Source organism: Pseudophryne corroboree, chromosome 6 (assembly GCF_028390025.1).
Source record: "Pseudophryne corroboree isolate aPseCor3 chromosome 6, aPseCor3.hap2, whole genome shotgun sequence".
In the NCBI taxonomy this organism is placed as follows: domain Eukaryota; kingdom Metazoa; phylum Chordata; class Amphibia; order Anura; family Myobatrachidae; genus Pseudophryne; species Pseudophryne corroboree.
In genome coordinates, this window is record NC_086449.1 from 197,841,574 (window position 1) to 197,868,724 (window position 27,151).

General features: G+C 48.3%; 1 protein-coding gene across 1 annotated transcript in view; it reads right to left on the reverse strand.

Annotated features, from left to right (window-relative positions):
- Positions 1–2,856: 2,856 nt before the first annotated feature.
- Positions 2,857–27,151, reverse strand: part of RAB11A (RAB11A, member RAS oncogene family) — a 41,981-nt gene continuing 17,686 nt past the window's right edge. Inside the window, exons 4-5 of the mRNA XM_063925585.1 lie at positions 5,690–5,770; positions 2,857–3,649 (exon numbers count right to left, since the gene is read on the reverse strand). Coding sequence (XP_063781655.1) covers positions 3,510–3,649; positions 5,690–5,770 — 221 coding nt within the window. The 3' untranslated portion in view covers positions 2,857–3,509. The remainder of the gene's footprint in view (positions 3,650–5,689; positions 5,771–27,151) is intronic.

Here is a 27,151-nt window from a genome sequence, read left to right on the forward strand (position 1 = left end):
TGCTCTTATCGAAGACAGGACCCCACTAGCCCTTTGGGGAGACAGAGGGAGAGTTTGCCAGCACACACCCAAGCGCTATAAATATATAGGAACAACCCTACAGAAGTGTTGTTTCCTTTATAGCAGCTTAATATATCAATATCGCCAAAAAAGTGCCCCCCCTCTCTGTTTTTTTACCCTGTTTCTGTAGTGCAGTGCAGGGGAGAGTCCTGGGAGCCTTCCTCGCAGCGGAGCTGTGCAGGAAAATGGCGCTGTGTGCTGAGGAGATAGGCCCCGCCCCCTATTTCGGCGGGCTCTTCTCCCGGTGTTTGTGAGACCTGGCAGGGGTTAAATACATCCATATAGCCCCAGGGGCTATATGTGATGTATTTTTAGCCAGAACAAGGTATTATCATTGCTGCCCAGGGCGCCCCCCCCAGCGCCCTGCACCCTCAGTGACCGCTGGTGTGAAGTGTGCTGACAACAACGGCGCACAGCTGCAGTGCTGTGCGCTACCTCATGAAGACTGAAAAGTCTTCTGCCGCCGGTTTCTGGACCTCTTCACTTTTCGGCATCTGCAAGGGGGTCGGCGGCGCGGCTCCGGGACCGGACTCCATGGCTGGGCCTGTGTTCGATCCCTCTGGAGCTAATGGTGTCCAGTAGCCTAAGAAGCCAATCCATCCTGCACGCAGGTGAGTTCACTTCTTCTCCCCTAAGTCCCTCGTTGCAGTGAGCCTGTTGCCAGCAGGACTCACTGAAAATAAAAAACCTAATAACTTTTTCTAAGCAGCTCTTTAGGAGAGCCACCTAGATTGCACCCTGCTCGGACGGGCACAAAAACCTAACTGAGGCTTGGAGGAGGGTCATGGGGGGAGGAGCCAGTGCACACCACCTAGTCCTAAAGCTTTATTTTTGTGCCCTGTCTCCTGCGGAGCCGCTAATCCCCATGGTCCTGACGGAGTCCCCAGCATCCACTAGGACGTCAGAGAAAACACATTATATTGCGATTTGTATGAACAATACAGGTGTTCAGTAAGAGAGTCAGCGAGGGCATTTCTGCGGAAACGTCACAGTAGTTCACGCATGTCACTGCCCAGGGGGAACAGGATTATTTCACAGCATCTGGACAGGCAGTAACTGAGCACCACCCTGAAACATGCATACAGTATATATTTTTACACGTAGGTTAAAAGCATTGGAGTTACTCATTTACTTTTGCTCAGATTCTGTACAATCACACATTTAAATAAATGTTTCTTTAAGATACAGCTGTACTTGATGTTCAATGGTCCTTCCTCGTGTTCTGCAAGCCAGCAGTGTGTTGTCTATAGCCCATTATCAGCAGTGACCAGACAATGAGACTGGGGAAGGTTCTTGTAAACACAATGACCAGCGCACACAGATTACGAATCATTAAAACAAAGACAACCATTAATTTTGAGATTTGTAACTACATCCTGTATTTAAAAGCATAGAGCATAAACATTTTGTTTACAACAATAAAACAATCATTAGTGTATGAAAAACAGCTGGATGACAAAACAAATCATACCATGTGGAAAATGACATACGTCTAATACACAAGTGATATCAATATGTATACACTTCTGTAATCAATATCTATACACCGTTTAGTTCTGATCACTTCAAATTGTGTACTATAAGAAATAAGGCAGCCACTATGGTAAATTACAGATGTCACCTCAGTATGAAAGCGTTTTCTACAGCCTTGTGATTTCCTGTGGTCACAGACTCGCAGTGACTAATACCCCAATCATTTACAACAGGGAGTGCATCATGTCGTATAGAACACTTCACCATATATTTAAGACAAATGACCATAAGAAACCAAAAAGACATTGCATGTATACAATGGTTAAGATACATTCCCTTTTACATACCAAAGAGTGATGGAATGGAGTGATGCAGTAAGTACAACTGATGTCACTGGGGCATATTTCAGTTTAAGACAAGTGGTAAACAATCCAGAACTTAAGACTCCAGCAGGGGATACATACACCCGCTGAGGAGCACAGTGATGCTTTCCTGCTGTGGGGAATGGTAGGGTATTTATAGATACCAGATCCCAGCCATTAGAAGGGCCTCTGGTATCAGCATGTTATGTACTGTGCACAATGTGTGCGGGAGTCACCAATACTCTGATAGAGGATGGCCATGGGAACACCTGAACACATTGCTCTTTCCAGACAGTGAAAAACCAGAAGTGCTAAATGTATACACATAGGATTTTATTTTTGTTTTAACATGGAGTTGAAATGTCATGTCAGTGGTACCAAGGACAGCTCCCATGTACAAAACATACTGACTGCCACTCAGCAGGCGTCCCTGTTGGTCTGATTGTAGCATTCCCCCTCCCTTTCTGTACACTTGGAGCAAGCATGCAGGTAATCAGTTTAACATATACTTCCTGCGAACGGTGTATAAAATGGGGCTACCTTACAGGAATTCTAAACACATCGTAGATGCAAGCATCCTCTACAGACCAAGCAAATCTTACAAGTCAGCCTGGAATGTATACAAGGGGTTTGGATCCTGTAACATTGTATTTACCTGCCACCTGCACACACCGCAGGAAGCCTTCTCTGAAGGAAAACACAATATTCAACCTATCATTGCCCACGGAACTAATGACATCATACCATAATAACCTCTTTACTTCCTAACGGACTGATAGGCTGGACAAATCAACTAGCAGCTAAAAGTCCCAGAATGCTCTACAAGCTGGCGGCAGTGCCTCAACAACCAAACTTTCCAAACTTATAACTCCAACGGTATAGTCCCACCAGCAGTCTACGTTCATGTCTTCTGACTGATGCCGCAGGGACGAGTGCATGAAGAGAGAAGCTTGACATAAGGTTTAACAGTATAAACACTTTATTACACATCACACCTGTTTGTTTTTTAATGTAGTTTCTATAGATCAAAACAGCGGTTCTAGCAATGAGTGACATACAAGTGACATTACCTCTTACTAGATTAGTGTGAAAAGAAAAAGAAAAAAACAAAAAACAAAAACAAAAGAAAAACCAGCTGTTGAGTCACAAGTTATTAGGAGAGTATGCCTCCAGCAGGCAACATGCTTTTATTTCATATATTATACAGACATCTCTGAGTGGAGACAAGAGGGGGGTAGGGCAGACTTGGAATCATCTAATCTTTAGAGAAGAGGTAAGGAGGAAAAGGCAGGGCACATGGGGGGGGGGAGAGAGAGAGAAAGAAGAATTAGATCATTTCTTTAATACAGAAAACTGAAAATCATAAGAATTTAAGACATGTAAAAATCCAGATGGAATAGTAAAATTAAAGTTCTTACACACGTACACTCAAAACAAAAAAAAATAATAATATATAAACAAAAACAAAAAATAAAAGAATTCCAAAAAGAGTCCAGTGCAGGACGTGGGGAATATACAGAGCCTGGCACCTCTAGAACTGAACAGGTACAGAGCCTGGCACCTCCAGAGCTGGACACAGGGATCGGAAGCCTGGCACAGTGCAGGCAGCAGCCATTATATGTTCTGACAGCATTGCATCTTTGGTTTATTTTCAGTGGTGGGAGGGACATGTATGGGGACTACGTTGTTACTGGGGGACATGTCATTCTCACGTCTGTCAGACATCTGCTTCTGAGACACAATGCGGTAAATCTCTGAAAAATAAAAGCGGCACAGTGATGAATGGCAGTAATACAGACTGACCACTACATGCGGTGCACTGATACGTCATAGTTATCGTCATACGGCATTCACATTTCAACATTGGAAACAACAATTTCTAATGTAGCTAAGAAGAAACTGTATAAAAAAATCCTGCTGTCTATCTATATAGAATCTCATCTCATTGAAGTGGTCATTTAATTGCAGAGTAACCAACATTACAATTTGAAGTATGACCAAAACATCAGATAGCCTGCATTAGAAGCAATGGGGCAGATCCAATTGTTGCGCCCCAAGGTGGGCATATTAACTAATGGGAGTATATTGGAGCTATTCAATCGTTGCTCCGATCAGACGCCCATTAGCAGCGCAAAGCGTCTAAACCTGTCTAATGTCCGGGTTTGACCCCTTAAATACGGACTTAAGACTTTTTTTCCCTCGCAGCTCCGAAAGGTGCAAGAAAAAAAAAAAAAATGTGCGCACCGCAGGTAATGGGCATCTGATCAGAGCAACAACTCAATAGCTTCTTACTACAGAGTGGACCTGCGCAAAATTTGAATCGGCCCCAATTTGACAATATATACACAATGTGAAGACATTCTAACATGTGAGGTGGCCATAATAATGCAGCATTGCAGGTCCACCCATTGGCAATGTATTGCAGGTCCACCCATTGCCCTTGGTATGAAACCAGGTTTCTGCTTTAATCTACAAACTAATGCAGAACAGAGGCCAACTGGACCTTCAAAGGAGCCAGAGAAGATGCATGCCCATTAGGATGTATACAAAACATCCCCAACTGTAGGGGTCTAAATAAAAGCTAAAAGTTATTTTACAAATGGCTCAGTAAACTACTGAACTCAAAACCGGACTGAAGACAAGGGGCCTAATTCAGACCTGATCGTAGCCCTGCAAAATTTTGCAGGGCTAAGATCAGGCACACTGGGATGTGGGGGGGGGGGGGGGGGGGGGGACGGGACACCCAGCACAGGGCTAGTCCACCACGAATGTCAGGCCCAACCCCCCCCCCTTTCCCCCCCGCAGAAGTACAATAGCACCGTACAGTGGCGATGCTTCTGCACTTCAGGAGTAGCTCCCGGCCAGCGCAGCTTTTGCATGCTGGCCGGGAGCTACTAGTCGCTACCCGGGTCGCAGTGGCTGCGTGTGACGTCATGCACGTCTGCGTTGGCCGGACCACGTCCACAAAATGGCACCGTGCCGCCCAGCAACCGCCTCTGCCTGTCAATCAGGCAGAGGCTATCACTAGGCAACGACAGCCGTTGGCCGTCAGCCATGCGTTGGCGCACTTCTGACCTGATCGCTGCGCTGCGCTGAACAGCAGCGTGCGATCAGGTCAGAATGACCCCCAAGGTGCTGTGTATCTAAGTAGGTCATATACTTTCAAGAATGAGGGCATGAGAACATATGTAATACACAGTCAGAGTGTATGGGAGGTGAGTGCTGTGTACATTTACTATCTTGTAACCTTGGGAATAGCTCTGCCATGTCCAAGACATACTTAACCTGTTCATTACCACAGGCACACAATACAAAAGTACCATGCACAAAGTAAACTATAGAATAGCAGATGGCAGCACTCTCTTCAGACAACTTATCTAGGTAATAAATGAACAGTTTTAAGCGTTTCTATATAAATGCATATTTTCCTAAAAACTATAACACATAAAGGTATTTTATCTTAGCGGATTATTACATATCTAGAATGTTTTCCTGTCAGTATTCACTGAGGCAGATACTCCAATTTCTGTTAATACAGTAACATATGCTGAGCACTTGTGGAGGAAAGCTATTTATTATTATTGGTGGCGCTCAGGGAGGAGCTAAAGCCAAAGTTGGCCAAAGGCTTAATGACATGTAGTCATTTCAGCCATATTGTCAGTATATAATAAGGAAAAAGCCTTATTCTACAGAGGGAGTCTCAACCTCAGCAATAGATAAGGAGTGATCATGGATGGAGCACAAAGGAAGAACACAATTACAGATCGCTAGCAGAGAGGCTGCTCGTCACTCACCTGTCAGGATGGTCTGGAAAGCTGCCTCCACATTTGTAGAGTCCAGGGCAGAAGTCTCAATGAAGGACAAACCATTCTTCTCTGTAAGAAAAAGAGAACTATTAACCAAGTGACCCCAAAGGTGGCAGCAAAAACACAAAACTAATATTTCTCTGAAACTGATCGTACAAACACTTTAATCACATAAAGCAACAACACACCGAAAAAAACATATCCTTCGTAAACTCATTACCCATCATTAGGCAGCAGTCACCAAGTAAACTGTGCATTCAAATTAGGATGGGTCCTTTCCCACTGCATGGAAAAGTAGGAACCAGCACTTAACTAAAGCATTTTGGAAACTGCAAGATCCAGATTATATTTAAATTGCAAGGGGAACACAGCAGAGAAAAATTTAGGAAACACTACAAAAATACGTAACGTGTGAGCCTCCAGCTCTGCAGGCTGAAAATAGTGTGTGTAAGCACCAAGAGCTACAGGAAGTAAAGAAGGAATTGTAGGCGTCTGCATATATTCCAGAGTTGGGGGGTGAAAAGAAAGAAAAGGCGCAAACCATGTGGCAATGAGAGGGGTGCAAGTGCATTCTTTCCTTTGGAAGCAGGGTAAATACTTACTGCTTTTGCATGTAATGAGCAAACACTGGGCAGCTTTGTTACTGAAATGTAGAATTACGCTAGGACTCACTGGGGCAGATGTATTAAGCCTGAAACAGTGATAAAAGCAGTGATAAGTGCAAGGTGATCATGCACCAGCCAATCAGCTCCAATATGTAAATTGACAGAAGCGGATTGGCTGGTGCTTTATCAACTTCCACTTATCACTGCTTTTTCATTGCTTTATCACTTCTCCAGGCTTAATACAGCTGCCTCACTGCAATTAATATTACTGTGCCTTTACATCCAGCAGACAATCTACCCCAGGTGTCAAGCAATAGAAGTGACAGCACAGTGTCTACCTTGTATAACCGGACCGATTGTCACATTTTCTCTTACGTCCCAAAGGATCCTGGGGTCCATATTAGTACCATGGGGTATAGACAGGTCCACCAGGAGCCATTGGCACTTTAAGAGTTTAACAGTGTGGGCTGGCTCCTCCCTCTATGCCCCTCCTACCAGACTCGGTATAGAAAATGTGCCCAGAGGAGCCGGTCACAGCTAGGGGAGCTCTACAGAGCTTTCTTAGTAAAAGTTTATTTTAGAGTTTTTAATTTACAGGGAGGCTGCTGGCAACAGCCTCCCTGCATCGAGGGACTGAGGGGGGGAGCAGTGTCCGCCCTGCCGGGTCTGAGCCACTGTCTCTGCTGACTGGACACTGAGCTCCAGAGGGGATAGATCGCTCCCCGCCGCAGGGGGAACGCTCACCCCAGCAGCAAGCCGCCAACCCCTTGCAGAGCTGAAGTTTGTGGCGAGTGAGTCACCGACTCCCCCCCTCCTAGCAAGTGGGGGGGGCCGGTGTGAAGATGGCGGCTACTAACTGCGCTTCGGGAGGCTCAGCGGTACTTAGGTGCGGCACTGTGAGGGGCGCCCTGAGCCAGCGCCTTAACCCTACACTGACCAGAAAGCCTGTCGGGGTCCGCGGATCTCAGCCAGCAAAAAATCCTCAGGCCAGTATAATCTTGGAAGAGCGGGAAGACAGCACCATTAAGGGGGTGGAGCTTCTCCTCAGAGCGGACCCAGCAGCGTTCAGCGCCATTTTCCTGCCTGCAGACACGCTGCCAGTGGAAGAGCAGTCCCTGCAGAGCACCTCCAGCTATATGTACAGTACCAGGGGGTTGTAGAAGGGAGGGGAGGCTGTGTAAAGACTGTCACCTATTAAGGGACACAGTCAGTGCTGGTTAAGGGTCTCCCTATACCTATATAGCGCTGTGTGTGGGTTGGCTCCAATCTCTATGTCTCTGCCGTTCTTGGGGGGAAAACTGTCTGCCCTGTACAGTGTGTATGTGGGGTGTACAAACAAACATGTCTAGAGACTCTGGGGCAGATTTATTAAGCTCGGTGAAGTGATAAAGTGGAAGGTGATAAAGGACCAGCCAATCAGATCCTGTCATTTTTCAAACCCAGCCTGTGACGGTATCCGTTCACATGGTCGACCATGTTATGGTCGACAGTCATTAGGTCGACCACTATTGGTCGACATTGACATGGTCGACACATGAAAATGGTCGACACGTGAAAGGTCGACATGAGTTTAACTTTTTTTTCTTTTGGGGAACTTTTCCATACTTTACCGTTCCAATCGTAGTCCATGTGGATCGTAAAGTGTGCCGAGCGGAGCGAGCCATGCGAGGGGACGCAGTGCACTAATTGGGGTTCCCAGTCACTTTACGCAAAAAACGACACCAAAAAAAGTTAAAAAACTCATGTCGACCTTTTCATGTGTCGACCATGTGTCCATGTCGACCATGTCAATGTCGACCAATAGTGGTCGACCTAATGACTGTCGATCATTCATACCGGAACCGCCTGTGACATGGCAGTTAAGATCCGATTGGCTGGTCCTTTATCACCTTCCACTTTACCGAGCTTAATAAATCTGCTCCTCTGTCTCATATGCTGCAGAGGACTTATCTTCTCAAGAAGATCCCGTACCATGTAATCAGGATTGCACTGTTGTAGCGGAGATCCCAGCTAGAGAACCGGAGTGGTTAGTCACTCTTAGGGGGGCTATTTCTCAGATTTCTGAAAGGGTTGCAAGGACTGAGCATGCAACTCAGGTATTGCAATCCTCTATGGCAGTATGGTCAGATACTGCTCCCTTGGGGCCCCCTGCGGTGCATTCTCACAAATGTGCTCTTGCCCAAATCATGTAGGATGACACAGATACCGATTCTGACGCAGCAGACGGTGATGGGGATGTGTCGAGGGGGACGGCATCACTTGCTAATGGGGTGCAGTTGATGATTGAGGCCATGTGGGATGTGTTACATATTTCTGACACTCCTCCTGAGCAGGTGGAGGAGGCTTTATTCAAAGACAGCAAGAAAGCCCCTCTCACTTTCCCGGCATCTAAAGAATGAAATGCTATATTTGAAAAAGCCAGGGAAAAACAGAGAACAAACTCCAGATCCCTAAAAGGGTTCTGGTTGCTTTTCCCTTCCAGGAAGACGATAGAAAAAAATGGGAGTCCTATAGTCGTCGCCTCTGTCTCCAGGCTGTCAAAACAGGTGGTCTTACCAGTCCCGGGATGTACCGCGTTGAAGGACCCGGCTGATCGCAAGGTGGATGCTACGCTCAAATCCATATACACAGCTTCAGGGACTATACTGCGGCCTACTATTGCCTGTGCATGGATTTCTAAAGCTATAGCAAAGTGGTCAATCACTCTGCAGGAGGGCTTGACTACGATGGATAAAGGAGACGTTGATTTGTTTTTACGTAACATACAGGATTCTGCAGGGTTCCTGGTAGAATGCATGAAGGATCTGGGTTCCACGGCTGCGGGGATCTCCTCCATGTCCGTCTCGGCTCGCAGGGGTCTCTGGCTGCGCCAATGGTCTGCGAACGCTGAATCCAGGAAAAAAGTGTGGAGAGCCTACCCTATATACAGGTCAGGCTCTGTTTGGGGAGGCGCTGGATGCGTGGATTGCCACGACTATCGCGGGTAAATCTCCCTTTCTCCCATCAGCTGCACCGGCTACGAAGAAGTCTTTTACTCCCAACACGTCACAGTCCTTTCGGCCCGCTAAGCCTAGAAAGAACAAGCCCTCCCACACCTCCTTTAGAGGTGGTCATGCCAAATCCAAAAGGCCTGCTCCCGCAGGTTCCCATGACCGGAAGCCTGCTTCCGGTACCTCAAAGTCCTCAGCATGACGGTGGAACGCACAGCCTGGAGGTAGGTCAGGTGGGAGCGAGACTCCAACATTTCAGCCACGTCTGGGTGTCGCCTGTCCTGGACCCCTGGATACAGGATATTGTGTCCAGGGGGTACAGGCTGGAGTTTCAAACTCTCCCACCTAACCGTTTCTTCAAATCAGGCTTGCCAGCTTTGCCGGCAGACAGAGCTATTCTACTGGACGCTATCCGGAAATTGGTAGTGTCCGAGGTCATTGTTCCAGTTCCACCTCATCAGTTGAACAAAGGTTACTATTCAAACCTTTTTGTGGTACCGAAGCCGGATGGTTCGGTAAGGCCAATTCTGAACTTGAAATCTTTGAACCCTTATCTCAGGGACTTCAAATTCAAGATGGAGCCTCTGAGAGCAGTTATCTCAGGAATGACGGAGAGGGGGAGTTCCTGGTGTCCCTGGACATCAAGGATGTATACCTCCACATTCCCATTTGGTCGCTGCATCAGGCCTATCTCAGGTTTGCACTGTTAGATGATCACTATCAGTTTCAGGCACTGCCGTTCGGTCTCTCCACGGTACAGAGGGTCTTCGCCAAGGTGATGGCAGAGATGATGGTTCTCTTCCGCAAGCGTGGGTGAACATAATTCCATATCTGGACGGTCTGCTGATCAAGGCATCGCATCGTCAAGGGAGAAGTTGTTAAGATCCATTGCTCTCACGACCCATCTGCTCAGGGAGCACGGTTGGATCCTGAACCTTCCAAAGTCTCATCTGGAGCCGACAAGGAGGCTGTCTTTCCTGGGGATGATCCTCGACACGGAGGTGCAGAGGGTGTTTCTACCGATGGAGAAAGCGTTGGTGATTCAAACTATGGTCCGGGATGTCTTGAAGCCTGCCCGGGTATCGGTTCATTAGTGCATCTGCCTTCTGGGGAAGATAGTTGCCTCCTACGAGGCTCTGCAGTAGGAAAGGTTTCATGCCCTGATACTTTCAGCTGGATCTCTTGGACCAGTGATCAGGATCTCACCTACACATGCACCAGAGGATACATCTGTCACCGAAAGCCAGGTTTTTGCTCATTTGTTGGCTACAACTACCACACCTTCTGGAGGGCCGAAGGTTCGGAGTTCAAGACTGGATCCTTCTAACCACGGATGCAAGTCTAAGAGGTTGGGGAACAGTCGCTCAAGGGGAGGCCTTCCAAGGAAGGTGGTCAAGTCAGGAGTCCCTTCTTCCGAAAAACAAACATTCTGGAACTAAAAGCCGTATACAATGGCCTACTTCAAGCAGCACACTTTCTACAGGATCGGGCTGTTCAGGTGCAGTCGGACAACGTGACCACAGTGGCCTACTTAAACCGACAAGGCGGAACGAAGAGCAGGGCTGCAATGTCAGAGGTGTCAAGAATCCTCCTCTGGGCAGAAAGGTACGCTGTAGCGATGTCAGCAATCTTCATTCTGGGAGTAGACAACTGGGAAGCGGACTTCCCACAGACACAATCTCCATCCAGGAGAGTGGGGCCTCCACCCGGAGATGTTCGAGGAGGTAACCGGTTGGTGGGGGGTTTCTCACATAGACATGGCCTCCCGCCTCAACAAGAAGCTGCAGAGGTACTGTTCCAGGCCGAGGGACCCACAGGCAGTGGTGGTGGACGCACTAGTGATACCGTGGGAGATCACTTCAGTGTATGTGTTCCCTCCACTTCCTCTAATTCAAAAAGTTCTTCAACTTGTAAAAAGAACAAAAAGTTCTGGCAATCCTCATTGCTCCAGACTGGCCAAGGAGGGCTTGGTACGTGGACCTGTTGGATCTACCGCTGGAAGATCCAAGGCACCTCCCTCTTCGAGAGGATCTTCTACTGCAGGGGCCGTTCGCTTATCAAGACTTACCACGGCTTTGTTTAACGGCATGGAGGTTGAGCGCCAGATCTTAGCTCGGCAGTGTATTCCGAGCGAGGTAATTCCTACCCTGATACAGGCTAGGAAGGGGGTAACGTCTAAACACTACCAGCGACTTTGGAAAAAATGTGTGTCTTGGTGTGGTGTGAATTCAAGAAATTTCCTGCGGTGGAGTTTCAACTTGGGTCGTTTTTTCTTTTTCCTGCAAGCAGGTGTGGATAAGGGCCTGAGATTGGGCTCCATCAAGGTCCAGATCTCCAGCCCACACTGTTAAACTCTTAAAGTGCCAATGGCTCCTGGTGGACCAGTCTATACCCCATGGTACTAATATGAACCACAGCATCCTCTTTGGACTACGAGAAAAAGATTTACCGGTAGGTAATTGAAATCCTATTATTTCTATACAATGATTCTATCAGGAATACTCTGATTTACAGGAGCTTCGATTTCTACTGGTTTTTAGAACAAATTGGGACTTCATTCTGTTCCTATTGCAAGCAAAAGCTGGTAGCAAGAGGAATGGCAATGTGCTGTACTGTATAGAGTTAGCGGATCACCACACGTTACGTTTATTCTAGTACATCTAACATTCACATGATATCAAATAAGATTACTATATCCCAATAAATATCATGATAAAAGCATTTACAGGTAGGTAACTAAAATCCTATTTTCTCTTACGTCCTAGAGGATACATTTAGTACCAAGTCCATTTAGTACCATGGGGATGCACCAAAGCTCTCAAACCGGGAGAGAGAGTGCTGATGTTCCTGCAGAACTGATTGACCAAACTGAAGGTCCTCAGAGGCCAAAGTATCAAACTTGTAGAACTTTGCAAACGTGTTTGAACCTGACCAAGTAGCTGCTTGGCAGAGCTGTAAAGCAGAGACACCACGGGCAGCCGTGCAGGAAGAACCCACCGACCTAGTAGAGTGGGCCTGTACAGATTTTGGACATGGCAAACTTGCCGTGGAATAAGCATGCTGGATAGTAAATACACAGAAAAGCACTGTAGCGCTATTGGTCATAAATGAGAATGGAAGGTCATAAAAACACTAATTTAATTAAAAGAGCAAAAATTAATATACAACATAATGTGCACTTGATAAAATGAATAATATCCTGTAAATATAAATGAACGTGACTCCCACTAGGTATACTGGTATTAAATATAGGAAGATTCAGATAACCTGTTCCATTAGAATTAGTCCCAATAAAGTTCCATAGGAGGGTAGTACAACACAGTTTGAAGATGTATAATAACCACCGATAATTGGCAAGGTATTAAGCGAAAACAGCGCCCGCAAAGGCAGTTCCTTGTTAGGTGGCAGCTTGTGTTGGTTAACAGTATAAACAGTCCTCCATCCGATGGATTCCAGGCATGGTAGCAAAGTGGGACTTGGTTCAGGTAGAAGTCTTCCAATCGCTCAGTGGGAGTAAACAAACAGCAGCGGGTCTCACTGACGCGTTTCGTTGCGTTTCCGCAACTTTTTCAAGGTACCCCTGACCCTGCTGTAAGGGTTTTTTATACACCTTTCAATATGGTAGCTCATTTGCATATGTGATGTCACATGACCTTCTCAAACCCATTTAAATGACCAAATAATGACAGACTTAATCAAATATCAAATCTTATGATTGTAAAAGTTTAAATATACAAATAAAACTCAAAAAATCATACTATATCATAAAGAACAGCTTGTAAATTCCGGTCACATGACCAATAGTATTTGTATATAAATATATCAAACTGAAAACAAGGAGTGGATCTCGAAAATAGAACAGTAGTTTAAGAAATAACAGGACGGACTTGAACCGTGTTTTAGATCTTACTTTAATGAACGTAAAAGCGGTCTGTTGCCTAATCAATATGAGAACAGCTGGCAAGTCCCGCCACATCATATCCGGACGCCACGTCACATCCGGACACACGACCAGTGACGCGGCAAAGTACATAAGCACCGCATCACGTCGTCGCGTCTGGGCCCGTGCATAATACGTAGCCCCATCTGTGCACGCGTGTAATGACGCGGTGCGTCAATACGTCTCCCCCCAACAACCCATCACCATAGCAACGTACAGTGACGTGCGTCGCTATGGAGACACTAAATGATACTAGCTCTGTAGCCATGGTTTGGCGGCGCGTTCATGCGTCTCATCACGCCGAACCGTCACCATGGCAACGCGCGGCAACGCACGCCGTCATGGATACAAAAGAGAATAACAATAGCACTGGCTCAATGATATTATTGTGGAAACTAATATAACAATATTTAAGCAATAGAAAACAGTAAGAGTATGAAGCATATAGTTATTCTCATATGTTCCAAAGTCTAAAATCGTATCTTGCTAATCCAAACACATTGAGGAGCTGCAATTCACACCCCTATAGATAAAAGAACATTCATTGTTTTTATTAGTGATCTATATAATAATTAATTTACCGTATATACTCGAGTATAAGTCGACCCGAATATAAGCCGAGGCACCTAATTCTACCACAAAAACCTGGGAAAACTTATTGACTCGAGTATAAGCCTAGGGTGGGAAATGCAGCTCTAGCCGTACACAGCCCTCAGTGCCAGATATGCCCTCATAGTGCCAGATATGCCCCCACAGTGCTGCCAGATATGCCCCCACAGTGCTGCCAGATATGCCCCCACAGTGCTGCCAGATATGCCCCCACAGTGCTGCCAGATATGCCCCCACAGTGCTGCCAGATATGCCCCCACAGTGCTGCCAGTTATGCCCCCACAGTGCTGCCAGTTATGCCCCCACAGTGCTGCCAGATATGCCCCCACAGTGCTGCCAGTTATGCCCCCACAGTGCTGCCAGTTATGCCCCCACAGTGCTGCCAGATATGCCCCCACAGTGCTGCCAGTTATGCCCCCACAGTGCTGCCAGATATGCCCCCACAGTGCTGCCAGATATGCCCCCACAGTGCTGCCAGATATGCCCCCACAGTGCTGCCAGATATGCCCCCACAGTGCTGCCAGATACGTTCCCTCCCCAAGTGCCAGGTATGCCCCACAGTGCTGTTACTTACCCCTCCGTCGATCCCGCGCTGTCTTCTGGAGGGACACGAAGCACACAGCGTGCGCGGCTCTCCTGTGTCCCTCCTGCATCTTCGGCGGCCGCGGCGGGTCTATTATAGGAAGTGCCGGTTCGTGATCAGAGGTCACGAACGGGTATTTCCTGTAATAGAACCGCCGCTGCTGCCGCCGGAGATGCAGGAGGGACACAGGAGCGCCGCGCGCTGTGCGCTCCATGTCCCTCCTTCACACTGCTCTGCCTCTGCCTGCACTGACTCGAGTATAAGCCGAGGTGGCTTTTTCAGCACAAAAAAAAGTGCTGAAAAAGTCGGCTTATACTCGAGTATATACGGTAATCGTATGTTGTATATTAATTTTTGCTCTTTTAATTAAATTAGTGTTGTTTTTATGACCTTCCATTCTCATTTATGACCAATAGCGCTACAGTGCTTTTCTGTGTATTTATCTTTGGGGTCTGACCAACCCCTTGTTGTTTAGCAGCTGTGGTGAACCCCCTCATCTAGCGCCAGGTAGACCACCTTGGTGGTGTTCTTTCCTTTATGCTGGATAGTAAGTCTGATCCTGCGTGCAATTGTCTGTTTTGAAGCAAGACACCCAATCTTATTGGGATCATAAAAAACAAACAGCGAGTCCGACTTTCTGTGAGGAGCTGTTCTTTTCACATACACCTTCAAAACCCTCACAACATCCAAAGACTTTGAAGTAGCAGAGGTGTCGGTGACAACCTGAACCACAATAGGTTGGTTGATGTGAAACGCAGACACCACCTTAGGAAGAAATTGCTGAGGAGTTCTGAGTTCAGCTCTGTCTTCATGGAAAATTAAATAGGGACTTTTGTGAGACAAAGCCCCCAGCTCTGACACACCCCTTGCTGAAGCCAAGGCCAACAGTGTGACGATCTTCCACGCAAGATATTTTACGCCCACCTCCTGTAAAGGCTCAAACCAGTCCGATTGGAGGAAATGCAGCACCACATCGAAATCCCAAGGTGCCGTGGGAGGCACAAAGAGAGGTTGGATGTGCAGAACACCTTTCAAGAACGTCTGGACCTCAGGGAGAGAAGCCAATAGTTTCTGAAAGAAAATGGACGATGCCGAAATCTGGACTTCTATGGAGCCCAGACATAGGGCCACATCCACTCCAGCTTGTAGAAAAAGCAGGAAACGTTCTAGATGGAATTCCACCGCAGAAAATATTCTGCTCTCACACCAAGAGACGTATTTCTTCCAAATACAATGGTAATGCTTAGACGTTACCCCCTTTCTGGCTTGGATCATAGTCAGGATAACCTTGTTAGGGATCCCTCTCCTGGCTAGAATCAAACCGTTCAACTTCCATGCCGTCAAACGTAGCCGCGGTATGTCCTGATAGACGAACAGGCCCTGTTGCAGAAGATCATCACGAAGAGGCCACGGATCTTTGAGGAGCATCTCCAGAAGGTCTGTGTACCAGGCCCTTCTTGGCCAGTCCGGAGCAACTAGAATTGCTTGTACCCTTTCCCTTTTCATTCTCTTTAGAATTCTTGGGATCAGAGGAAGTGGAGGAAACACGTACACCATCTGACAGACCCATGGAGTCGTCAGGGCGTCTACCGCCACCGCCTGGAACAATACCGATTGAGCTTCTTGTTGAGACGAGAGGCCATCATGTCCATCTGTGGATACCCCCATCGACTTGTCAAGCATCTGAACACTTCCGGGTGACGGCCCCACTCCCCCGGTTGCAGGTTGTGTCTGCTGAGGAAGTCTGCTTCCCAGTTGTCTACTCCCGGAATGAAGACCACTAACAACGCCACAGCGTTTCTCTCTGCCCAGAGGAGAATTCTTGACACCTCTGACATTGCTGCTCTGCTTTTCGTTCCGCCCTGTCGGTTTATGCAAGTTACTGCTGTCACATTGTCCGAATGGACCTGAATGGCCTGATCTTGAAGAAGATGTGAGGCCTGCAGAAGGGCGTTGGATATGGCACTGAGTTCCAGAATGTTGATTGGAAGGACAACTTCCTGACTGGACCATCTTCCTTGAAACTGCACCCCCTGATTGACTGCTCCCCAACCTCTGAGGCTTGCGTCTGTGGTTAACAGAATCCAATCCTGAACTCAGAACCTCCGACCTTCGACGAGGTGAGAAGTCTGTAACCACCACAGAAGGGAGATACTGGCTTTTGGCGACAGACGGATCCTCTGGTGCATGTGAAGATGCGATATGGACCATTTGTCCAACAAATCGAGCTGGGAGGGTCTTGCGTGAAACCTTCCGTATTGAAGAGCCTCACAAGAGGCCACCATTTTCCCCAGTAGGCGAATACATAGATGCACAGATATCCGGGTTGGCTTCAGGACATCCCGAACCGTCGACTGAATCACTAAAGCCTTTTCCAACGGAAGGAACACCTTCTGCGACTCTGTATCCAGTATCATTCCCAGGAATGGGAGCCTCCGTGTTGGCTCTAGGTGAGATTTCGGAAGGTTCAAAATCCACCCATGGACCTGGAGAAGTTTGGTTGAGAGAGCAATGCAGTCCAGCAACCTTTCCCTGGACGGTGCTTTTATCAGGAGATTGTCCAGGTACGGAATTATGTTCTCTCCCTGTTTGCGGAGTAGAAACATCATCTCTGCCATCACCTTGGTGAACACCCTCGGTGCCGTGGAGAGACCAAATGGCAAGGCCTGGAACTGGTAGTGACAGTGCTGCAGTGCAAACCGTAGGTAAGCCTGATGAGGCGGCCAGATCGGAATGTGAAGGTACGCATCCTTGATATCCAGAAACACTAGGAATTCCCCCTCCTCCAGACCGGAGATCACTGCTCTCAGAGGCTCCATCTTGAATTTGAACACTCGTAAGCATGGGTTCAACGACTTGAGGTTCAAAATTGGTCTTACCGAACCGATCGGTTTCGGTACTACAAACAAGTTGGAATAGTACCCCTTGTTTTGCTGATGAGGTGGAACTGGAACAATGACCCGAGTCTGTACCAGTTTTTGGATGGCATGTTGTAAAGTTATACTTGCCTCTTGTGAAACCGGCAAAGCCTGATTTGAAGAATCTGTGGGGTAGGAGCTCTTGGAACTCCAGTCTGTAGCCCTGGGAAATAAGATTTATGACCCAGGGATCCTGGCACGAATTTGACTGAAGAATTGTAGGCGAGCTCCCACCTGACAGCTTTCCAGGCATAACGGTCCACAGTCATGCTGAAGGCTTTGAGGAAACAGAGCCTGAGCTCTGTTCCAGAGCACCTGCTGTTGCTGGTTTACCTCTTGCGCCGTTGGAGGATGTAGAGGCACCTCTGGATTTGCCCTTGAACTTGGCCGTCCGAAAGAACTGTAACTTAGAAGCTGAATAAATCTTCTTGGTTGGGGGGACTGCGGAAGGAAGATACGAAGACTTACCTGCAGTAGCTGTGGAGATCCAGTTGTCTAATTCATCTCCGAACAAGGCCTCTCTTGTGAAGGGTAGGCCTTCCACGCCTTTCCTGGAATCCGCGTCAGCAGCCCACTGGCGTAGCCACAGCCTCTGCGTGCCGACACTGCCATAGCGGTGGTGCGTGCACGCCTATTTCCTTTATGGCTTCCACCACAAAGTTTGCAGAGTCCTGTATATGCTGCAGGAGTAAGACAACATCCCACCTAGATAAGGAATCTAGCCCCTCAATTAGGTTACCTGACCATTTTGCAATGGCTTTCGTGATTCACGCACATGCAATAGTGGGTCTTTGGGCCACCCCAGCAGCTGTGTACAATGATTTGAGTGTAGTCTCAATTTTACGATCACCCATGTCTTTCAGGGAGGCTGCACCAGGAACAGGCAATACAATTTTATGTGACAGCCTAGAGACTGATGTTTCCACTATCGGTGGAATTTCCCATTTTTTCCTATCCTCCAGAGGAAAAGGAAAAGATGAGAGCAACCTTTTAGGGATCTGAAATTTCTTATCAGGATTAACCCATGGTTCTTCAAACAGGGTATTCAATTCCTTTGACGCAAGAAAAGTGACTGAGAACTACTTTTTTACATTAAAATAAGATTCCTCACACTCCTGACACCTTATCAGGAATATGCAGAACATCTCTGATAGCCTCTATAAGGGGTGTAGTATGTGATGCCGGCGGTCGGGCTCCTGTCGACCAGCATACCGGCGCCGGAATCTCAACCGCCGGCATAGACAGCTTGGCGAGCGCAAAGGAGCCCCTTGCGGGCTTGTTGCGCTCGCCACGCTGCGGGCATGGTGGCATCTATTCTCCCTCCAGGGGTGTAGTGGACCCCCAAAAGGGAGAACTATCAGTATGCCGGCATTCTGGATTCCGGCGCTGGTATGCTGGTCGCCGGGAGCCCGACCGCCGGCAAAGTGAAGGCCACCCTCTACAAGAGTCTGTATTCCCTGTGACAGAGCTGCATTACCCCCCTCTGAGTCCACCTCCCCCTCCTCCATGTCTGACCTGTCAGAGTCAGACTGCAGGACATGGGCCAGGGATCGCTTTTGCGGTCAAATGGGAGGGGATTGAGATGCTGTCCTGGGGACAGTCTCTGTTCATAAACTCATCCACGGTCTGTTTTAAGTATTGCGTCTCTTTCTCATTGCGGGACAATTTTGTAGAAAGAGTTGAGATCATTCCCTTAAGAGAATTAACCCATTCCCGTTCAGCCCCACTAGTCTGTGAACCCTGACTACCCAGTAGTGAGAGTTTCCTGGTGAAGAGGAACACTCTGCGGTACAAGACACACACTCTTTGCCTGATATAATATAATGTGACAGCACACACACATAGACAGAGGAAAGGTTAAGCACAATTAAACCACAAAGAGTCCATCAGGGAGAGACAGATGTTTGGATTCAGCCCCCACCACGCCCTTATTGCTAATGCCAAGCTTAGCCGGGTCGCAGACTAAGTACCCTGGTAGGGAACTTAGTACACTAATAATCGCTCCGCCACTGCTATGACCCCCTGGTACCGCTGAGGTAATCTGGAGTCACACTGGAGGATCTGCGCGTCCCTGTCCTGTCAGCGTCTGTGTCCACTGCAGAGGGAAAATGGCGCTGGTGAGCTGCGGGATCCTCTCATAGTGAAGCTCCGCCCCTTCAATAGAACGCGGTCTTCCCGCTTTTTTTTTTATACTGTCTGAGGTAATTCTTGTGCTTAAAATGGGAGAGAACCGTTTTAAGGCTGTTGTGCCAGTATGGGTACTGTGTACAGTATACTGGGACGCAGTCGTGTACTGTGTCTGAAGCCGCATTCCGCCGCGTTTAGAAGCCGTGCGTCTCCGTTCCCTCATGCCGCCATAATGGCCGGCGCCCTGCTAGCCGGGACGCCAGTTCAGTACTCACCACTCTTCATTCTTCTGGCTCTGTTAGGGGTGGCGACGTGCTGTGGGACTGTACGCTCGCCGTGATGGGCTTGCGAATAGGTCCATCAGGAGATCAGTTTCCTGTCAGCGGGGAACGGGACCATTAACCCTTCAAGATGTTGGGCCGTTCGCCACCTAAGTTCCACGAAGCAGGCAGGCTGGTGCCATCCAGCCCTGCCTGAAAATAAACATATAAAATAAATGCAGAAAACTCTTCAGGAGCTTCCATCAGCGTGCCCGGCTCCTCCAGGCACATTTTCTAAACGGAGTCTGGAAGGAGGAGCATAGAGGGAGGAGCCAGCCCCCACTATCAAATTCTTAAAGTGCCCCGTCTATACGCCATGGTACTAAATGGACCCCAGTATCCCCTAGGACGTAAGAGAAAGAATGTGTTCACATGCAACATAAGCGGTCTTAGATGTCAGAGCAGAACAGACATGCTGTAACACTGGGATCAGTGTGTGGAGATTATATCCAGGGCCTGTCTCACCGCCAGAGGAAACCCGAAGGAGACATCACCAAGGCTCCCAGAGATTGCATGCAGTGTGCTGTGCAGGGGACTGGCTGATGCACAGAAACATCCCTGCAGATGGAGTCTACGTAAAGCTGTGTATTACCCAGATGTACACAGGAGAAAGGCACTTAGTGGTGCATAACAGCACAGCCAAGACTAACAGGTTACAGTGCATCTGTACTAGTCTGTTCCAGAAACACTTCCTCTTGGGCATTTATAAGCTGCCTCCTCCTTTCCCTGGCAGCACTGTATTTCCTGTCTAATGACACTGATCCGTATGTAAAGCATGAGGAAGTGCATTCCACAGCAGAAAGATGGCCGCCACCACAGCTCAGGGGTGACAATGTCACATATCATGAAAAAATAAGAATTTACTCACCGGTAATTCTATTTCTCGTAGTCCGTAGTGGATGCTGGGTACTCCGTAAGGACCATGGGGAATAGACGGGCTCCGCAGGAGACTGGGCACTCTAAAAGAAAGATTAGGTACTATATCTGGTGTGCACTGGCTCCTCCCTCTATGCCCCTCCTCCAGACCTCAGTTAGGGAAACTGTGCCCGGAAGAGCTGACATTACTAGGAAAGGATTTGGAATCCAGGGTAAGACTCATACCAGCCACACCAATCACACCGTACAACTTGTGATAACTATACCCAGTTAACAGTATGAACAACAACTGAGCCTCATTCAACAGATGGCTCATAACAATAACCCTATAGTTAAGCAATAACTATATACATGTATTGCAGAAAGTCCGCACTTGGGACGGGCTCTCAGCATCCACTACGGACTACGAGAAACAGAATTACCGGTGAGTAAATTCTTATTTTCTGACGTCCTAGTGGATGCTGGGTACTCCGTAAGGACCATGGGGATTATACCAAAGCTCCCAAACGGGCGGGAGAGTGCGGATGACTCTGCAGCACCGAATGAGCAAACTCAAGGTCCTCCTAAGCCAGGGTATCAAACTTGTAGAATTTTGCAAAAGTGTTTGATCCCAACCAAGTAGCAGCTCGGCAAAGTTGTAAAGCCGAGACCCCTCGGGCAGCCGCCCAAGAAGAGCCCACCTTCCTCGTGGAATGGGCTTTTACTGATTTAGGATGCGGCAGTCCAGCCGCAGAATGTGCAAGTTGAATCGTGCTACAGATCCAGCGAGCAATAGTCTGCTTTAAAGCAGGAGCACCCAGCTTGTTGGGTGCATGTAGGATAAATAGCGAGTCAGTTTTTCTGACTCTAGCCGTCCTGGAAACATAGATTTTCAGGGCCCGGACTACGTCCAGCAACTTGGAATCCTCCAAGTCCCGAGTAGCCGCAGGCACCACAATAGGTTGGTTCAAATGAAACGCTGATACCACCTTTGGGAGAAATTGGGGACGAGTCCTCAATTCTGCCCTGTCCATATGGAAAATCAGATATGGGCTTTTACAGGACAAAGCCGCCAATTCTGACACACCCCTAGCTGAGGCCAAGGCCAACAGCATGACGACCTTCCACGTGAGATACTTCAACTCCACGGTCTGAAGTGGCTCAAACCAATGTGATTTTAGGAAATCCAACACTACGTTGAGATCCCAAGGTGCCACTGGAGGCACAAAAGGGGGCTGAATATGCAGCACTCCCTTAACAAACGTCTGAACTTCAGGCAGTGAAGCCAGTTCTTTTTGAAAGAAAATAGACAGGGCCGAAATCTGGACTTCAATGGATCCCAATTTTAGGCCCATAGTCACTCCTGACTGTAGGAAGTGCAGAAATCGACCCAGCTGAAATTCCTCTGTTGGGGACTTCCTGGCCTCACACCAAGCAACATATTTTCGCCATATGCGGTGATAATGTTTTGCGGTCACATCCTTCCTAGCTTTTATCAGCGTAGGAATGACTTCAACTGGAATGCCCTTTTCCATTAGGATCCGGCGTTCAACCGCCATGCCGTCAAACGCAGCCGCGGTAAGTCTTGGAACAGACAGGGCCCCTGCTGTAGCAGGTCCTGTCGGAGCGGCAGAGGCCAAGGGTCCTCTGAGATCATTTCTTGTAGTTCCGGGTACCAAGTTGTTCTTGGCCAATCCGGAACGATGAGTATAGTTCTTACTCCTCTCTTTCTTATTATCCTCAGTACCTTTGGTATGAGAGGAAGAGGAGGGAACACATAAACCGACTGGTACACCCACGGTGTCACTAGAGCGTCCACAGCTATCGGCTGAGGATCCCTTGATCTGGCGCAATATCTTTTTAGCTTTTTGTTGAGGCGGGACGCCATCATGTTCACCTGTGGCCTTTCCCAACGATTTACAATCAGCTGGAAGACTTCTGGATGAAGTCCCCACTCTCCCGGGTGGAGGTCGTGCCTGCTGAGAAAGTCTTCTTCCCAGTTGTCCACTCCCGGAATGAACACCGCTGACAGTGCTAGCATGTGATTCTCCGCCCATCGGAGAATCCTTGTGGCTTCTGCCATCGCCATCTTGCTTCTTGTGCTGCCCTGTCGGTTTACATGGGCGACCGCCGTGATGTTGTCTGACTGAATCAGCACCGGTTGGTTTTGAAGCAGGGGTTCTGCTTGACTTAGGGCATTGTAAATGGCCCTTAGTTCCAGAATATTTATGTGTAGGGAAGTCTCCTGACTCTACCACTGTCCTTGGAAGTTTCTTCCCCGAGTGACTGCCCCCCAACCTCGGAGGCTTGCATCCGTGGTCACCAGGACCCAGTCCTGAATGCCGAATCTGCGGCCCTCGAGAAGATGAGCACTCTGCAGCCACCACAGCAGAGACACCCTGGCCCTCGGGGACAGGGTGATCAACCGATGCATCTGAAGATGCGATCCGGACCACTTGTCTAACAGATCCCACTGAAAGATCCTTGCATGGAACCTGCCGAAGGGAATTGCTTCGTAAGAAGCTACAGTCTTTCCCAGGACTCGCGTGCAGTGATGCACCGACACCTGTTTTGGTTTCAGGAGGTCTCTGACCAGAGATTACAATTCCTGGGCCTTCTCCTCCGGGAGAAACACCTTCTTCTGTTCTGTGTCCAGAATCATGCCCGAGAACAGCAGACGCGTCGTAGGAATCAGTTGCGACTTTGGGATATTCAGAATCCAGCCGTGCTGTTGTAGCACTTCCCGAGATAGTGCTACTCCGACTAACAACTGCTGCTTGGACCTTGCCTTTATAAGGAGATCGTCCAAGTACGGGATAATTATAACTCCCTTCTTTCGAAGGAATATCATTATTTCGGCCATTACCTTGGTAAATACCCTCGGTGCCGTGGACAGACCAAACGGCAACGTCTGGAATTGGTAATGACAGTCCTGTACCACAAACCTGAGGTACTCCTGGTGAGGTGGGTAAATGGGGACATGTAGGTAAGCATCCTTGATGTCCAGTGACACCATAAAATCCCCCTCTTCCAGGCTTGCAATAACCGCCCTGAGCGATTCCATTTTGAACTTGAACTTCCTTATATAAGTGTTCAAGGATTTCAAATTTAGAATGGGTCTCATCGAACCGTCTGGTTTCGGTACCACAAACATTGTGGAATAGTAACCCCGTCCCTGTTGAAGGAGGGGAACTTTGATTATCACCTGCTGGAGGTACAGCTTGTGAATTGCCGCCAGTACTACCCTCCCTTTCCTTGGGAGCAGCTGGCAAGGCTGATTTGAGGTAACGGCGAGGGGGAGACGCCTCGAACTCCAGCTTGTATCCCTGAGATACCACTTGTAGAACCCAGAGATCCACCTGTGAGCGAACCCACTGGTCGCTGAAGTTCCGGAGACGCGCCCCCACCGCACCTGGTTCCACCTGTGGAGCCCCAGCGTCATGCGGTGGACTTAGTGGAAGCAGGGGAGGATTTTTGTTCCTGGGAACTGGCTGTCTGGTGCAGCTTTTTCCCTCTACCCCTGCCTCTGGGCAGAAAGGACGCGCCTCTGACCCGCTTGCCTTTCTGAGGCCGAAAGGACTGTACTTGATAATACGGTGCTTTCTTAGGCTGTGAGGGAACCTGAGGTAAAAAAGTCGACTTCCCAGCTGTTGCTGTGGATACGAGGTCCGAGAGACCGTCCCCAAACAATTCCTCACTTTTATAAGGCAAAACCTCCATGTGCCTTTTAGAATCAGCATCACCTGTCCACTGCCGAGTACATAATACTCTCCTGGCAGAAATCGACATTGCATTCATTCTAGATGCCAGCCGGCAAATGTCCCTCTGTGCATCCCTCATATATAAGACTACGTCTTTAATATGCTCTATGGTTAGCAAAATAGTATCCCTGTCAAGGGAATCAATGTTATCTGACAGGGTATCAGACCATGCTGCTGCAGCACTACACATCCATGCTGAAGCAATAGCAGGTCTCAGTATAGTACCTGAGTGTGTATACACAGACTTCAGGATAGCCTCCTGCTTTCTATCTGCAGGCTCCTTTAAGGCGGCCGTATCCTGAGACGGCAGTGCCACCTTTTTTGATAAGCGTGTGAGCGCCTTGTCCACCCTAGGGGATGTTTCCCAACGCAACCTGTCCGTTGGCGGGAAAGGGTACGCCATTAGTAAGCTCTTAGAAATCACTAATTTCTTATCTGGGGAACCCCACGCTTCTTCACACAATTCATTTAACTCATCAGATGGGGGAAAAGTCACTGGCTGCTTTTTCTCCCCAAACATAATACCCTTTTTAGTGGTAACCGGGTTAATGTCAGAAATGTGCAACACATTTTTCATTGCCGTAATCATGCATCGGATGGCCCTTGTGGACTGTACATTTGTCTCATCCTCGTCTACACTGGAGTCAGACTCCGTGTCGACATCTGTGTCTGCCATCTGAGGTAGCGGGCGTTTTTGAGCCCCTGATGGCCTCTGAGACGAATGGGCAGGCGCGGGCTGAGATACCGGCTGTCCCAAAGCTGTTACGTCATCGAACCTTTTATGCAAGGAGTTGACACTGTCGGTTAATACCTTCCACATATCCATCCACTCTGGTGTCGGCCCCGCAGGGGGCGACATCACACTTATCGGCTCCTGCTCCGCCTCCACGTAAGCGTCCTCATCAAACATGTCGACACAGCCGTACCGACACACACACACACGGAATGTTCTGACTGAGGACAGGACCCCACAAAGTCCTTTGGGGAGACAGAGAGAGAGTATGCCAGCACACACCAGAGCGCTATATAACAGAGGGATTTACACTAACACAAAGTGAATTTTCCCCCAATAGCTGCTTATATCACCTTTTTGCGCCTAAATTTATGTGCCCCCCCTCTCTTTTTTACCCTTCTCGTAGTGTATACTGCAGGGGAGAGCCTGGGGAGCGTCCTTCCAGCGGAGCTGTGAAGAGAAAATGGCGCCGGTGTGCTAAGGGAGATAGCCCCGCCCCCTCCGCGGCGGGCTTCTCCCGCTTTAATAATATTAATGGCGGGGGATTAGGCACATATACAGTTTATAACTGTATTATGTGCACTTTGCCAAAAAGGTATACATATTGCAGCCCAGGGCGTCCCCCCCCCAGCGCCCTGCACCCACCAGTGACCGGAGCATGTGGTGTGCTGTGGGAGCAATGGCGCACAGCTGCAGTGCTGTGCGCTACCTTATTGAAGACCGGAGTCTTCAGCCGCCGATTTTCTCCTGGTTCTTCCGTCTTCTGGCTCTGCAAGGGGGACGGCGGCGCGGCTCCGGGAACGGACGATCGAGGTCGGGCCCTGTGTTCGATCCCTCTGGAGCTAATGGTGTCCAGTAGCCTTAGAAGCACAAGCTAGCTGCAAGCAGGTAGGTTTGCTTCTCTCCCCTCAGTCCCTCGTAGCAGTGAGTCTGTTGCCAGCAGATCTCACTGAAAATAAAAAACCTAACAAATACTTTCTTTTCTAGTAAGCTCAGGAGAGCCCACTAGGTGCATCCAGCTCTGGCCGGGCACAGATTCTAACTGAGGTCTGGAGGAGGGGCATAGAGGGAGGAGCCAGTGCACACCAGATATAGTACCTAATCTTTCTTTTAAGAGTGCCCAGTCTCCTGCGGAGCCCGTCTATTCCCCATGGTCCTTACGGAGTACCCAGCATCCACTAGGACGTCAGAGAAAAAATTGTTTTGCGTTTTTAACAGCCACAAAGACAAACATGTTAATGTGTATAGGTCATGCAACATATAGAAATCTAGTAATAGCACATTACAAACCCACCGGCACTATATAGTTGTAGACAATACTGAAAGTGGTTACTGCTCCATGGATAACATCCCTTTCTCAAGATTAAAGCCACCAGACAATATGAAACTCAGTCTGCCTCATATTAAAGAGAACACACATATACAAATGTAAATGGCTCAGAAGTTTAACACTAACAATATCTGAGACATTGTTGTGGTCATGGGAAAGAATGTCCTGACATGTAGGATACTCTCTACCAGTAATCCCAGACAGCTTCCTTAACCCATATGTTGTGCGATAACAGGACAGCACGGACTAAGTACATGAAAGTAGAACATGAAGCCTCTCCAACTATGGGAGTTACTACAAATAAGTATGTAGTCGCCCATCAAGTCAACTGTTGTTGTGGGCTGAAGCTCCAGTGAACATTCAGAATGCGACAGCCGGTATTTCACCGTGTGTCGGGATAATGGCATCGGTAATCTGACCACCGGGATCCCAGCAGCCGGCAACCTGAATGCTTCCCTTCAGGACAGACAAGTCAGGAGCTTGACCTGAACACGTACAGACGGCCTGCAGTCTGGTCATGGAGCACGTGTCTGCCTCCAGATGAGATTGTCACATACTGCATGCAGACATGTAAATGTTGAACTTAGTAGAAACTAGACGGCATGCATATAATCGGCTAATGTGAGGTTAATGAGACATCTTTAAATTAAGCGATGTAGTGTTGTGTGAAAGGGGGCAG